The sequence below is a fragment of the Liolophura sinensis genome, chromosome 9 (genome assembly GCF_032854445.1).
Source record: "Liolophura sinensis isolate JHLJ2023 chromosome 9, CUHK_Ljap_v2, whole genome shotgun sequence".
NCBI classification, from domain to species: domain Eukaryota; kingdom Metazoa; phylum Mollusca; class Polyplacophora; order Chitonida; family Chitonidae; genus Liolophura; species Liolophura sinensis.
The window spans coordinates 22,312,033-22,329,377 of NC_088303.1; the positions used below are offsets into that span (position 1 = coordinate 22,312,033).

General features: G+C 41.0%; 1 protein-coding gene across 1 annotated transcript; it reads right to left on the minus strand.

Annotated features, from left to right (window-relative positions):
* Positions 1–10,741: 10,741 nt before the first annotated feature.
* Positions 10,742–12,007, minus strand: LOC135475704 (DC-STAMP domain-containing protein 2-like). Its single transcript, XM_064755636.1, has one exon. It carries the CDS (start codon positions 12,005–12,007, stop codon positions 10,742–10,744), a length of 1,266 nt encoding a protein of 421 aa, XP_064611706.1.
* Between the last annotated feature and the right edge of the window lie 5,338 nt (positions 12,008–17,345).

Sequence of the window (17,345 nt, forward strand, 5' to 3'; positions counted from 1 at the left end):
AACCAATCGAGCAAATAATTCATTTAAGAGAGATTCGTTCAGCAACATTTTTTTTTTTTTTTTCTGAAAGCATGTTCATATTTTAACTGGATAATTTTTTTTCAAAATTTTATTTTCTGTTTAAGAATTTGATCACTTGGCTTTGTCAAATGCCTAGCTCAAACTTTTAGAAGACTGAATGAAACAAGTTGTAGTGTGGCAGTTTTAAGTATGCTGATTTTTTCAAAGACAATATTTCAGCTCCATTTTTCCATGACTTTGCTGCAAGGTTGACGGGGTGGGCTATGAAAAATTTATTGCTACGGTTATATGATGGGCAGCATTTTGTGATTTACATACTCTATTATCTGTGTAAAGTGAGTACATTTTGGCAAAAGGTCTGGTGCAAGATTCAATAGTGATGTGGAAGAAGTTTTCTTTGTGACAAAGTTTATTATACTGTACAGTAAGTGTATTTGAACTAATCAGTGACGAGGGATTGAAAATCTAGGGGAAAAATCAAGAATTTCTCTTCTGTTTAGATGACTTAAGGGTGATGTATGTTGTGAACTGATCGGTTGTTAGAGTACTGTAGTTCACTGCTAAGTGCTAAACTGTGACCTCGCTCTTCTCTATGTTCAGTCTGTATTCTCTTGCATTGGTTAATCCACTAACTGCCTCTGGTAATAGCAATCCACAGCATATTCACCCATCCTCAGCCCAGTATAAGCATTTGGAGTAAGACACCACAGTGACTTCTTCGTTTACATATACATGTACTCTTGCTGTGAATGGTGAGGAAATTTGCCAGTCTGCTCAGAATTATTGTATTTTTTCAGTAAATTAGGTAGGTAGTGAGACTTTTCCACTGCATATAAATCATGTCCAATCGCATGTATTTTCAGATAGGTTCAGAAGTTACAGGGCTGTAATGGTAGTAACTACATCAGATCTTAGGCTACCGTGGCATTCTTTTGTATTGTAGAAACAGAAGATGTGGCTTATATTAGAAGCTGTAGTCTAGCATCGTAATACAATCTAACACAAGAGGAAGGTGAAGTTTACCGCTAACCTTGCCTTGTCACAGTCAGCGGAACACTTCACCAGGCATATCGCAGGATTCAGCATTGATACCACGGGAGACACCTCCTGAAAGCTGCTGATTTAGTCTCCATCGCCACCAAAACCATTTACTCACTTTATCACACAGATAGCCGAACGCTATAAATACTTTAATATTTTGTCCAGTTCACGCAGTTTATATCTTGTCTTAAGAGGGGAAGATTGATGAACTGCAATTGTTGACCAACCAATCACAGGCTCTCTCAGATTAAGGTACTGAATGAACAATTTTCATCCAATCATGTCCTTTCTTAAGCAGAGTGGCAGTACATGTAGCATGAGGGGTTAAAAAATGTAGCTATTATGGAGATATTTGAAAACGCATTTAGCAGGTGTGTATTAAATGGGAATTATCTATGATCAGAAGATAAAGTCGCAGGTGCAAAGACGGGCATCAAAGATGAAAATTGTATAGAAATCCAGCAGTCATGCGAGTAGTATAATAATAATCGTACAGTGCTTGGCTGTATTGGTGGCCTATGACCGTAGCTGCCTGCCATCTGTCATGATTTGTGACTGGTACTATGAAGTGTGGGATGAGTAGAACGTATGGAGACGTGAGCTTATGTAAATGGGTAATTTATTTTGTACGAATTGCAATGCTGATTTGTTAAAGGGGCTCAAATTAGTCCACCTTCGGGTGACCCAGATACAGTTGGGGGATGGGAGGGAGGGAGGGAGAGGGGTTGGGTGTGGTGAGACCTGAAATTTCAAATTTTTTATGGAGTATGGACTGTTGATGAGTGTACACAAACGCCATATATAACACGAACGAAGCCGACGAAGAACGACGATGTTAAATACGTGTTTCCATATTTTCCCGCATGATGTTCTTGTGAGTTTTGGCCTGTGATGTGTATCAGTGGTGTTTGGTAGCAAAAGCTGTATAGCCTTTCTGGAAAGAGTGGACTGGAGTTCGGATATGTGTGTTAACATACAACACTTTCAAGATCCACCTAAACGTTATTCTGTATTCTTGACATTGTCATTGGTGTACGAGTGTTTCTTAACCATGATGCTATGAACTGTATTCATATATATGTATATTATCACATTCATATTCTGAAAGAGAATGGCAATCTTGAGAGTTGACGGCTTCATGTGTACAACTCGGTGTAATTCTGTACCGTTCGCGACGTATGTTGCGCTGTGGGTTTTATTGTTGAAAGATGCCAGTATCCGGCTGCGTTGATTGTGAAACAAAATAGGTTTGAAAGACCTGTGGCGATGAGACTGTATGCTAGACGAATCTTTGTGAATTTACTATTGTTATGCTGAAATAAATGGTCATAAGAATGAAAGGTGGCGAGTGGTGTGTTGGTCTGTGCTAGGCGAGTGCAACCTGGTCAAGTGATCACAAAGGTGGGTTAAGTTACATTTTCATTTCGCATTATCTTACTACCTCAAGTATTTGAAGCAGACAACGAGGCCTACTTGCTCAATCTTTCCTGGCCTTAAGCCGCGATTGCGTGCTTCGATTTATAAATCGTGACTTAAGAGACGTGATCTTTTAAGCTGATCTTTTCATTCCCGATATCTCAACAGGAATTTAACGTATTAAAGACAAAGGAAACCTTGTGCAAGTAGACCCTATGCAAAATCCCATTGGCTGTGTTCATTTTCTGCATTCTCTATTTTTATTGTGATAGGGCATTTCATTAACTTAACCCAACTTTGAACGATTTGTATCGGGTGGAAAATGCGAGTAAGTTGGGATCGTATTGAGCGTTGGATGAATGTCGATGATGGCACGGAAGAGAAAGATTTCAAAAACTGATCTGTTCCGGATATTTAGTACATTATCCACATAATGTTCATTAATGCTTTGTTAATGAAATTGTTTAAATCTACATAATACTTGTTTCAGGAAGACTTGGTGCACGCGGGTGTTTTCGTTATGTATAAATCATCTTGTATGGTTTGTTTCGAAACCGCCCATCAGTTCTCTTCGAACCATACAATTTTTATCTGACTTACAAATTAACTCATTTTGACATTTATCCAGCGTCTCTCAACATAAAAATGCATTTCCCGTGAGAAGTATTGTTAAATATTTGGCGTTAGAGAATTTAAGGCTAATTCTGTAGACGATTTCTTTGGTGGATCGATGGGTCCTACTTAAACCAGTGGAGTTCATGAAATATGTCTTAAACAATGTTCATAATTCAATTGAGGACCAAAAGAGAACGTTCGTGCCAGTATTTGATAATTGAACAAGGACTTAAACTTTAAAATTTGTTCACTTTTGAGTGACCCGTTTTTTTTTTTATATTTTTTTAATTTTTAAAAATTTGCTAAGCGTTTTCGACGCCTATAGTTTGTGTCTTGACCAGCATGCACGTATTCATTCTTGACTTTTTTTTTTTTTTTTTTAGTTATCCAATTTTAGTTCAGACTCGCCCACATACCATCATATTGGAAAACAGCACACCTTTGTAATCAGTCCTCTAGGGTACAGGGCTTAAACCCGATGTGCTCTTTAAAATCATTTCAGTAATTCAGTTCAGATCTTTTCTGTTTAGCAAGATAGTCTTTTTGATGGCTTTATGGCCCGGCATATAGTCAGACTACTAGGCTATCTGAAGTCCCTTCAATGCGGTGAACAACCGCGATCGAGTACGGGTATCTGGATTTTTAATTATGCAATAGACCGACTTTTAGGTCATCTCAGAGCTGCGATATAGCTACGACCATGCAGGCCTCTGAAAGTTTAATGGTCCAAGATAGCCCGGGTTCATGCCCTTCCAAGGCTGTTAAATGTGGTGATGTATATTATGTGCTATATTCAGAAGCATACTCTTCCGACAGTCAGTGACTACGTCCCGCTTAGTTTTGCCAGGGGGCTTTCAGTCAAACGGTGCTCGTCCCCTATTGTTGTGTAATTCGTTGTTTTAAAAACAAATGCTCTTGGAATCGCAGTTCCTTGTTCTGCCTTGAAACTACCGCCCCTCAATACCCATGTAAAAAAGTCCAGCTGCAGGCAGTAAGATTTGACAATAACCCATCTACTAATACTGTGGAAGAAAATTTATTCCAGACATTGCGTACTCTTAGAACAACCGCTTTCGGACACAATGTCGTCTGGAACTCCTACCAGTTTTGGTAAGTAAATAGCCAGTCGACCTTTGCAGAGTAGGACCTGATTGGGCCATGAATCACGCCTGTTCATGAAGGAAACTTCGTGAACAACACAACTATGATGAGGTTATAAAGCTCAGTGGACTTAGATGTTGGACATTGCTAACGTTATTAAATAAAGATGGTAGTTTGACTTCATGACCATTCAAATGAACTTCCTGTAAAACTACCTTACTGGATTTAAAACTGACCAAGCTAAATTGACAAGGGTCGTATTTTACCGGTTACCTTTGAGCCGTTTCCTATTCCGCTGATACTTTGGCAGTGTGCATGGACTCGCCCTGCCACAGTATGTACGCACACCTCCTGACTACTTACCGTTATATGACTGAAAAATTAAGTACGACGTAAATCTCAGACAGACAGAAATAAATTCCACGCTGTCGTGGATGGTTTGGGTTATTTCTTGCGCTGTCGTTTTTAAAACTAGCAAACACTACCGACCGCACCTGTAGATTATGGAATATTAGGATCACATCTCCAATGCCGGCATTGAACCTATTCTGTGGCCTATCCACTAACCCACGACAATACGATAACAATTGACAGGTGCCTATAATGTGTACGACGACTCCCCTGTGGGGAATATGGAAATAATTCAGTTTCTTGGATTGATTTCATAGTTATTTAACTCCGCGTACTTAAGAATTTTTCGCTTGTATAAGCTGGCAGTCAGTATTCTGTGATGAGGAAACGGGAGTGCCCTGGGTAAACCACCGACCGTTAATTTGCTGAGGAATTTTCAACGTATTATGTGCATACACATGCACACCATGTCGTTGGAAAGCAAGTGGCCTTTAACGAAAACAAGAATGCATGAGCAACCGACGGTATGAGCGCCTTTGACCGCTTTTTGTCCTCAAAACCCCACAAGCAGTTAACGTGGAGCAGAAATACCAGAAACCACGGCCAAAGCGGTATTTCACTGGTTCACTAGCCGATGGCTGGCCTTTGTTCGAGTCCATTCCCCTCTGGTCAGCTGCTGTCTAGTGTCAAGATCATTGGTCGCTAGCTGATGTTAAAATAATAAAGATGTTTGGAAATAAACGCAACACTGTACCATTAAAACACGCATGCTATCAATAGGTGTACAACTTCGTCGTTTTATAAATTACGCATTCCAGCTTTGCAGTCTATGACCCCACTTCAGAGAAAAGGAGGGTATATATCAATCGCTCTTTTCTGTAGTTCCATGGGTCCGATTTGCTTCTTGCAGAGAAGTGCTGAAATTCTTCTGTTCCATAGATTATGAACCCAAGTTGGGAAATGATGAATGATACTTAATGAATTCTTTTTTAATTTAATGATATCCTGTGCTTTTAAATCGGTTCTGTGTCAAAACTAATGTAAACGTTTGATTTTTATGAAATTTTGTTCATATGTTCCTATAGTGTAATCGCGGAATAACGTGGAGAAGCAGTCTCATTCGTGCATAAGATTTGAATATTTAATCTTCCTTGATTATGATTGGATGCTGGGTGAGTGGGGGTTGGAGGTGAGGGGTGGCGTTTAACTTCGTATCTTGAAAACTAATTCTATGAGAATCCTGAAACTTGTAGGTTACATTATGCATTCGTGCATTTGAAACAGCCTCTTGCATATTCAAATGTTGCATATTTAAAGAATTCCTTGATTTTCATTGGTGGTCAATTTCTGTGCAATAACAATTCTAAACATTGTTCGGGTTTTATACAAATTTATGTACTGGTTCATTTTACGTAACTCCAGATCAAGTTTGAAAACAAACCAGGTGCGTGCATACATTTGTCATAATTAGTGATTTTCTGTATTCGGATTGGGTGGGGAGGGGACGGGGCTCAGTTGATTAGCGCGCTAACGCAGCGTAATAGGCCAGGAGCCTCTCACCAATGTCGTCGCTCTGAGTTCAAGCCCACCTTGCTGGCTTCCTTCCGTCCGTACGTGAAAAGGTCTTCAGCAACTTGCGGATGGTCGTGGGTTTTCGCCGATCTCTGCCCGGTTTACCCCCGCCATAATGCTGACTGCAGTCGTATAAGTGAAATATTCTTGAGTACGGCGTAAGACACCAATCAAATAAATATTCGGATTGGTGGTTGTTTCTTGTGCAATAACTACTTAACATGTTATCTGATTTTGATAAAATTTTGTGTGCAGGTTTTATTTCGTGTTCTCTCACATTAAGTTTGAAAACCAACCGGATTTGTACACAAGTGTTCCATATGCAACAGTTTCCCTGATTCTGATTGCGGACAGCTTTGCACGCTACATGTAGACATAGATAACACTTTGTGTGCAGTTTTGACACGGAACCTATAATCTTGGGTGTAGAACAGTAATAATTCGAAGCAATTACTTACCGTGCATGTTGATGTAAAATCATCCTCCACTCTTTTAATAGCTACTAAGTTAATTCAAATCTTTCTTAGTCATAAGATGTGCTATAGTGGAACTAATACATTTTAGTTAGGCAACAGTTGGGAATCTTTCCAGCATGAAGGTCTGCCAGCAACGGTGAAGCAGCATGAGATAAAAGAGCGGTGGAAATCAGTCCTGAAACAAGGAGGCACATTACATGCACTCTAATGATTCCTTCGTTGTCATTTGACTGAAAAATTGTTAAGTACGACGTTAAACCCCAAGCACTCACTCACTCACGTATTTCTAAGGCTGTAGCTGCTAAAGCACAAGAACACAAATACAATGATATTTGATAAAATTGTAACATATAGTATCTAGAATTGAATAGATCAATGCACTGACACATGGATTGTGCGGAACAATTCTACTCTGAACTTACACATCATAAAACACGTGAGTGTGTGATACACACTCACATGAAGTATAAGACTTCATACACAAGAGAGTCTGTTCAGGCCACTTCCGTCTTGCTTCTTGTTACAAAATGAATGTAATTTTGAACTGTACATTTTTGTATATTCCATATTTCCCTTGCGTAAAACTCTTTCTCCCACTTCTGGACCACAGAGTGCTATTTTGTCATGCAGCGACGCCATTTTGTCACGTAGTGAGTCACACCATGCGCTTGGCACAGCGTCCAGGACAACATATAGTGAAGAGATATGTCCCCATGGAAAATGGGCCAGGAGTAACATTGCGACAGCTGTGTGAGACGGGGCCCCGGCCTTCAGATTGAACATCGATGAGTAAGTCGCCCAGCGGTTACGGTGACCTTTGGTACATAAGTAAAAATGATGAAAAACCCATGGATAATCCTTGGTGGAAATCCTTCCATCAGTCTGATGTTGATCTCTTAATTCCTTCTACATGCTCTAAAAGTCTTTGTACTTGGCGTAAGCCATGGAAAGTGGTCAACTTCAACAAATACATATTCGTCGCCGAAATTGCATTTTTCGGTGGGCATATTAAAGTTGATCCATAGTAGGTCTATTGGTCACTAAAACACATGCGTGTAGGTCATGTTGTAGCCCGAACGGCAGTCTATAGTTCTAATCACTTGTGAGTTCATAAAGCGATACAAGCCGAAAAATATGCCACCAGGCAACTCTTTGTCACTGTCACAGTCAAAGTTTTCATGATACCGGTTGCCCACCTTCAAACTGAATGAATTCCTTATTTATCTGAAGGGATTACACATCCCAAACTGAATGTTTTCAGAAAGTAAGCTGAGCGATAGCCATGCTGTCTGTTAGGTACTTTATTAGGATGCGCCGAAACTCCTGACTCGTCAAAGTCGGGTTGGAAAGTTGCGACCTTGTTTCCTTGTAAGGAGCCAAAGAAGTTTAAATCATGCACAGAACGAATGTTACGTTCAAGTCAACGTTTGAACTTTAGTATAAGCAATGGCTAGCAAATGCGTGAGATGAAGTGATAGGTAAGTCCGATGTTCGTCAATGCTTGTGTACGGTTATGACACCCTGATGCGAACCAGAATATTCCTTCTTGTTTGGGGTATTAATTTTAAATATGCGTCGCCCATTTTTTTTTTCGGCAGACTGAAAGTTACAGTATATAGCCTGTCAACTGTGGACAACGTTCTTTGTCTGTGATGACAGATCCAAATATTCAAGATTTCTCGGTAGTTGTCAGCGGAGGTATCTCCATTGAGATATTCACACCTCTGGCCGATTTACTGTTCGTGACTCCTCGGTAGCTCTTGGATAGTCACATGCTTGTCTGTTTGCTGGCATCTTGATTGCAGTCAGTAGTTAGAAAGCGCCGAGGTCCAGTGTTAAAGTGATTGCTTTTCAATTGCGAGGATAGACATGGTGTGGCAAAATTTTCCTGCGCTGACTACGTGCTTACGGGTCATTGACGACAATAAGTGGTCAACAAAGTTTGTGTTGTCATTTGTGCTGTCCAAACTTTGTTGAAAACCACCTGTCTTATATGGTGTGAATATCTGTACACGTCTCATTCGGGAAAGTTCGTCAATAACGTATCAAAAGTCGATGGTTTATTCCGGTCACTTCCTCCACCGATGAAACCACCTCTATATAAAAATTGCTAACTGTGGCGTTCAACAATTCAAATAATGAAGCCAGTCGTTTCGCCTTCATGTGGAGCCTTCGGTACAGTCACTTGGAATTAAGGTTTCTTGGGAATCTTCTTGTGTGCAGTCATTCAACATTTCATCTCACATGAGCAAGAGCCGTGAGAAGGTATCATGGAATGGCCATGCTAATATTGGACATATTTTGTGGATCAAGGCCTGATAAAGCTGAAAGTTGTGATTACTTTGTCATCAATATACAAAGCATCACGCAGGTTTGACGGGGATCATGGAAGTGGCAAACTTCCAACTGAGCTTGAGAGAACGAACTATATCTTAAAATCTGTCCCTTTCATCCCAGATTAGCTCTACAGTACGAAAACAAATTTGACTTAATCCTTACGTAACTTTGACATTAAAATTACGCAGTTAAGACCATAACGTCCATCGACAAAAGCAGAACACCCCTTTTACACCACTGCTTTTGGTATCGTCCAGAAAAAGATAAACTGGTGGAACGTGTGAATTAGAACCATGGAGGTGGTGCTCAATTAAAAGGGTTATAGACAACGTGTTTTGGAGTGTTCTGAACAAAAGCAAATAACTGTTGTGGACATAATAAAATACTTTCAAGCTGGGAAGAGCCGCCGAGTCCAGCCTAGCAAGGCAATCGCGTGATTCCAAACTCATGCTGTTTGAGTGGATGCACAACTTACTTGTGTGTTATTTGTGACATTGTGGTTTATATTATTCACAGAGAAAAGGGTCGAAAGAAGTTTAAATTAAATGAAGACTAAAATAAAACTGTTTCTGTGGCACATAACTTTTGCACATTTCGGGTTAGTACTCTCAGCGATTATTAATTTTTTATTTCTTTCATTGGTATTTTACGCCGTACTCAAAAATATTTCACGTATACGACGGCAGCCATGCATGCATGCAACATTATAGCGGGAGGAAACCGGGCCGAGCACGGGAGAAACCCTCGACCATCTGCAGGCTAATTGCTGACACACCTTCCCACGTACAACATCGATTGATTTTATTTAATTTGATTGATGTTTTACGCCGTACTCAAGAATATTTCACTTATACGACGGCGGCCCGCATTATGGTGGGAGGACCATCCGCAGGTTGCTGGCAGACCTTCCCACTTACGACTGGAGAGGAAGCCAGCATGAGCTGGACTTGAACTCACAGCGACCGCATTGGTGAGAGGTTTCTGTGTCATTGCGCGAGCAACATCGATTGAGATCTAGCGGTTAATGTGAAGCAAAACATGGCCGTTTGATCTCAGAGGTTAAAAAAAACATGCAATGATTGTGAAGTTCTTGAAGTTCCAGCCTTATGTTATAATTTTCAAAGTACACAATGGTAGGATACACACACACACACACACACACACACACACACATATATATATATATATATATATGAAAGTGCTTAGTTCACGAGTTGAGCAAATCAAACATACACTAGCACAAAATAAAAGAGCTTAGAAATAAGTTACTTCAAGTAGAAAATGGCAAACTCTTCTAAGACACCTGTATACCACACTTGGTGCACGCATGTGATTGCACTTCAAGGGAGTACCACTGTTCTGGACAGCACTGTCTATGTCTATACTGCCCATTTTTGTGGGTAATTGTTGTTAATCGCTCTGCTGGATCCATCCTTATATAGGCACTTGTCCATCAGGCGAGTCGGAATCAATTTGAAAGTTATACGCCTGTCGGTAGACTATCCCAGCACAAAAGGTGAGGGTCCAGGGCCTGCTCAAGCACCGGAAGCTTTGGGTTGCTAGACGCCTGGAGATGCCCTGAAATGGTTTTAAAGGGTTTTCATTCTTTATATAGATCCATTGTAGTGTTATGTGCTTAACGGTTTACTGTACACGTGTGTGCATTGGCCCTCATTTTGTTGATCGCCATTAAATTGGTTCGACTTTACTTTTGATTTATTTTTCTCAAGTTACTTTTTTTATGAAAAGGGGTATGGCCGTGACCGTACCGGTCGTACTGTTTATTGTGTTTTTTTTTGCACCTACAGCATCTACACGCCACTGTTAATATCGCTACTGCTACTGTCGCTACTGCTAATGTCACTACTGCTACTGTCGCTACTGCTGCTTGTTTCGGACTCGCTGCTTGAAATTTGTATCAGTACATGCTTGGGTTCCGATGATGTGTCCTTTTTAGATTTCACACTGCCTTTGTCCAACTGATTGCTACCGCTGCTAGCGTCGTTGGATGAGTTGCTCTCTGACTCCGAAGGCTTGTTGCTCACTGTTAAAAATTGCTGGTACTTCGTCATCAGTTCTTTCATCTCCTCTGCGTTTGTTGACGAAGAGCTGTCGTAATCGCTATTGTAACTGCTCGTTGCACTGCTATCTGTGCTGCTCTGTGGCCTCTGGCTGGCAGCCGCAAAGCTTTTGAACTGGCCGAGTAACATCGCTGGCGTTTTCGCCTCTTTGTTGGCTTCTATTTTCGCGCGTCGCTCTTTCGACAGCTTTATCTTTCGCTGCCTTTCCTCTTCATCCTCGCTGGAATCCACCTCTTCGCTTTCATCCGATATATCCCCGTAGTCTACTGGATTCATACAGACTGTACATATGTTATTGATATCCGAATAACAGTCCACGCAGTACACAGCGTCGCAGTCTCCCGATGGGCAATGATAGAAGTTGACGAGATCTCGGGGATTCCCCTCCGCGCCGCAGCATAAGCATCGCTTCCGATCATACCCGAGAAGCCGGAAAAAATTGGTGAGGAACGGAAACTGTGCTATAAGCTTTCCTCTGATACTGGCCTTTTTTACAGAGCTGTCCTGATGATATTTCCGCCTCAGTTGTCGCCGAGTAAACTTGAGAAAGCCACCCCTCTGCTTAATGATGTGGTTGTACAGCCATGCGGCGCGTGCTCGGGCGCGTTTAGGGAAATACATACCCATGACGACGTGGCGCATGCGCATTCCATACGCCTCAAACAGTGTAAGGAAAAAACAAACAGCGTAAATCCAACCCACTGTCTGGTAAACACTATAATTGGGGACGCTAGGGTTAGGTAAACAACTAGTGGTGTCCAAGTCAGTGTCCAGACTCGTCAAGGGGTCGAACAAGCTTATCAAAGCTCGGTACATATCTGCTATTATCCCATCACCCTGTACGTGCATCTTAATGGCTGCCGGAACTGGCTTGTGAACTTTGACCTCAAAATGGCGTCGTATCATGTCTAACATCCAGTAGAGTCCAAAGTCACACATAAGGTAGAAGGCGGCGTAGACGGCACTGCTGACATACATCACAACACCACGTAGCATTTTCCTTCGCTCTGCTAGTGTTAGGAATAGTGTCCAAGGCTTGATGTATTTTAAGTTCTCATTAGCCGAGAGTGGGAAAATGGTTTCTTTTGTCTTCTCTTTCCTTTTCTCTTCAATCGCGTGAAGTGCTTTGTTAATGTACCTGTTGTCATAACTGTCGTCAGTTTAAATACTTGTGTCGATAGTAAATGGCTTTGATGAAGACGAATACTATAGTAAAGCCTAAGGTGTTGCTGAGAAAGTCGATCAGACCGTCATACGATTTTATCTTCGATTTTATCTCCTCCATGATGGAATCCTTCACTTCTTCGTAAGAGCGGCTTTGCTCTGATTGTAAGGCTGTAGTGATAATGTACTTGTGATATTCACGTAAAACATTTCGTACACATTGTAGATAGCTCTTGATATCGGAGCTCCCAATTTCTTGCTCATAAGGTTTTTTAAATAGTTTTACCAAAATGCACAACAGTTCCGCGACCCGAAAAATCACACAAATACCCGAGACAGTGCCGACAAGGTCACATGTTATAAGGACACAGCGGCTAAATGTCCATACAGTCATTGTAGGCGTCATCAAAGGGCACTTCTGCATTTCCTGTACGGTGCCATCATCTTTTCGTTGCAAACGTCCACCAATGCTCGCTAGCCATTCCAGAGCTCCGTTTATTGCGGCAGCGATATCGTCAACAGCTCTTTTTAAAGAAAGGAAAATGATGCGTAACATTTCGGCCATCGTCTGTATGGCGTCAAGTACGGCCCGAATTCCATCAACGATAGCGGCCATGGGAGACAAGGCGGCTTCAACCATTTCTCTTGTCTGGTTGTAGACAACCGACTGTCCGGCACGTGGCCGCTTCTGAGAGGACGAGGACGTTGTGAGTGACGTTCTTCACTGGATTAGCCATAACCAACACGAAGGCGTATAGAATGAGAAATGTACGGCCTCTGCTGGAGAAAAACTGAGGTGCGATGAGGAGGATGTAACAGCGGACTTTAAGGGAGAAACCTAATCCAACTGTCAGAAAACCTCCGAGAAAGACGCATACGGCGGCGGCTGTACTAGCTGCATATTCCATTTTAAAAACCATCAGGAAATACACGAAGAGTGTGATAAGCATGCCTCCTCCAAACCCCACAAAGGTCTTCAGACATCGTTTTCGTACGTACCACTCAGCCCAAGCCTGCCACAGCACGTTCGCATTCGCCTCCGCCTGTTTCCTTAGGTACAGTACACAGGGGCAGCATATCTCCATGAAACTCACACGGATGCGGTTCATGGCAGTTAATGTAGAATTTTTCGTACCATGGCACAATGGGGGGAAGACCGTAATGTGCTCGTACGGCGTTCTTTTTGGCAAAAGCCAGTTGGTCTAAGAGCCTGCTGACTCGGTAAGCCTTGATCCACTGCCCTCACTTGGGACATGATGCTGTATAACGCTAAACATTCACAGCACAGGCGCTTTACTGCCGTCCTCTCTTTACTGACATGTTGCTGGAGTCACCATTTGAACTGTGTTGTTGTCGACGCACAAAGCGAGCGATTGTTCGATTGACCTCACCATGACGTCATGATTCTCTGCAACATAGACCAACGTCAAGTTAGAAAGAATGGCAGACTCGAGAACGAGTTATACAGATGGTTGTTTTCTTCGTTTTCTTCTGTGACGTTGCAGTGCGTGTGTACTGCATATATGTTTTATGAGCACACGTACACCGATAATTGTGACATAATAAAGGAAAGAACAAATGCGTTCACAGCCTTGGGCCGTCTTGATACAGGCGGGTAGGAGTTTCACGAGTTCCCCATTTTGTTTACGACCTCATGGAAGGCCAATAATTTTTCTTATTCTTTCTCCTCATAATTACACAGCATAGATAAACTTAGCGTGGTTTAAAAGAGTAGTCGTCCTTGGGCTTGTAATTCAATTATGTACATGCTATAGTTAAAACAGACTGTTCTCACGCCTCCACAGCTGATATCAGCTGTTAAAAATGTGTAATTAACGTTCTACGTAGTGAAATCCTATTTACTTTGCATTAAAATGAAACGGGCATTAAGATTTAACAACAGGCCCCAGTCTTCCGGGACCTTGTTCTTGTGATTACATCGTTCAGCAAGGTTCGTGCAAAAGCATAAGAGTACCACAAGAAGCTGAACTTGGGACGTGATTTTAGTCATAATGAACTTGATCTGGCTTGAACAGTGTGACGTCACAGTGAGTGTGTATAACAATATACGTCATAGATGAAACTGTAGTACGCCATGGTTTACCCACTGTGGTGAGAGGAAAATCCGCTGGTACCCCATTGTGACGCTGCGACGTCACATAAAGCCTGAACCTGTGTAATCCATGCTGGCGTGGAACTTTGATTGACCTATTTAAAACAGTAATCTTCACTGTGTGACATCATTAAAAGGAGGCCTCTTTCCATCCATTGCCATTTCATTTTCCATTTCCAGCATACCATGAATTGTATTTTTGGTTGAGGGCTTCAGAAACACATTCTCGAGTGGCTCGAGTCTTTGTGCCTAGCTAAAATGGTGAGAGCATCGTAATGACCCAGGAGCCTCTCGCCCAATGCGGTCACTGTGAGTTCAAGTTCAGCTCATGCTGGCTTCCTCTCAGCAGCCTGCGGATGGTCGTGGGCTCTGCCCGGTTTCCTCCCACACAATGCTGGTCGCCGTCGTATAAGTGAAATATTCTTGAGTACGGCGTGAAACACCAATCAAATAAATAAATAAATAAATAAATACAATGGGTGAGACAGTGGTCGAATATTGGACTCAACGATATACTCGCTTAGGAGATGCCTAACCATCCAGAGGCATTACCTAACACGTGACAGAGAAAATCAGACTGACAACGTAGACCCGCATATATTGGCTGTGTTGAGCTTTCATTGGAAATGTGCCATATTTCACCCATGGATGCATATTGATTATGATATTCGAAAACGTGTTTAATAATTCTTCCCTTAACTCATGTTAACCACTAAAAATGTGAAGTCAGTACATGATACGAATTATTAATCAAACACCTTATCACATATGCCAATTCGATTGTAATCAGCGCATTTTATTTCCGGGCAAAATAAGCATGACAAGTCAAAACGACAAACCGTTATGGTGAACGCCCAGCTTCAATAACTTTGGAAAATATTTCTTTCATTTTTTTCAAATTCATGAAAAAAAAAATACTTGGAAGAGTTTACAAAACTCCATAGCTTCATATCAAATATGTATAAATATGTTTTGCTGTCGTAATTGTGGTTTTATTACAATTTGATTTCATAAACTAGGTCTTAAAAGGCTTTTGACCTTACATTTGACCTCTGATTGACAATTGTACTTTAGATTTACGTTTACCCTATTTCTGCAATGAAAAAAATTACCCCCCACTACTGCACCGCCCTTGGATATTTTCCTATCTATACAGTTACGAGAGGTTCTTCCACAACAAATTCATATAAGTCATATAAGCTAAAAATTTCGACATGAATGTGATAACCTTGATCCATCTTGATCCATGTATTTAAGTACAGAATTATATGTTCCCGCGTATTCATCGCTACAATAGTAGGATAGCTGCGCAGTGACATCGAACAGTCAGTCGAGCGAGAGACTCGGAGTGAGCTGGTTGCACGTCCATGTACTGTGAGGAACTCTAATGTATATGGGTCACAATATAATACGGGATCAGAAAACTTTATGATGTTTTCCCTCTGCATACTTTCCTATGTGCTATGACATGAGAACATATAATCGACATATAATGAACACACGGCAATCCCAGTAACATGACTTCACAAAATACATTCTTCTCGAGGATGATATTATTGCCCTTGCTCAGGTGTCGTTTTCCTTTTCATGTCAAACTATAAATACCCACAAGACAAAAGTCACGTTCTTGATAACGTTACACTTTATGTTGACATACATAGCTAGTGATGATTACTGTACCGAAATTCATATCTGAGAAATTTGATATGGTAAGGAAACAACGTAAATGGTAAGGTCTAGAAGGCCTGTTCTGTTCTCCACAGAGTGGCGGCGTGGTGAGTTCCAACGAAGGGACAGTACTCTGCTAAGCACTATTGCAAGGTAAAAAAATGCATTTGTACTGTATATTGCAACACGGGAGAATCATTTGATGCTGGATCATCACCAAAATGTAATGATCATAATTTGTGCTTTTCTCAGGGCCAAGTTGTGTAAAAAAATTCTTTCAACTTACTGACAGACTGCTAGACAAATGAAGCCTAGCTAACAACATAATAGCCTTCGTAATGAATAAATATCAACAAGTGGCCTCCATAGGCTCTAAGTCTGCTTAGCAAACCCTCACAACGTAACGCCATATGCATGCAAGTGTGCTGAACCACGTCTTCCAAATGAGTAAGATGTAGAAGTAATCAGTGTAAATTCTATCATAACTGGTCAATTTATAAAGAGCAAAAAGTGACTATGCTTTCTCGCTGAAAAACACTATCACACTAAGCCTGATTTCCCAGTTATTAGTAAACAGCTTTTCTACTGGAGCTTTCAGACACAGCTGTACAATTGGCTTCATTCAAATGGAATCTGTTTTATGATTTTTGCGCATTACAAAGGGGACAGTAGCTTTGATAATGTTGAGAGTAGGCTTCTAGCAAGTCGTTTTGACATTAACCTGTTTAGTAATCTGCTTAATAATAATAGGAAGTCTGTTGTCTCATTGATGCTAGAATGTGTTCTGTTATTATAACATAATATTCTGTCGTACTCAACATAGTGTCCTGTTAGTCTAATATAATCTTTATGTTGAATTAATAGAACATGTGTGTTATGTTTAACAGAACAATCTGTTGTTATAACGGAATACATTCTAGCATCACTCAGACAACAGACTGTCTGTTAAAATTAACAGAATAATTTTTTGAGTGTATACGTATGTGCAAAGCAATGGTGTATATTTCCAATTCTTTTTGTATTCTATTTTGTATATATACACAGCGAATAGTTACTCAAACGGCTTGATATATAGACTGGCCTCATTTGAAACAGGATGTTTAGTATCTCTTGCTCCTTATTTCGGGCTAAATGGAGAGGTCATGGAGATGAATTTGAAACCAAGTACCAAGTATCTGGTAAGCTGATACCTCCAGCGTAAGCTTTTGTGTGGTCATTATATTGGTACTGCTCCATTTCTTCGCTCGTAACCTCACATCACAAGCCACTAGACAACTTTATTTAGCGTGACCAGAACTGTTAAAGGTGCCTGAATACGGAACACTTCTCAAAATTTTGTTTTTTTTGCAGGGTGGGTTAGTTGTATTTCTTTGACGGGATTCGTATTAT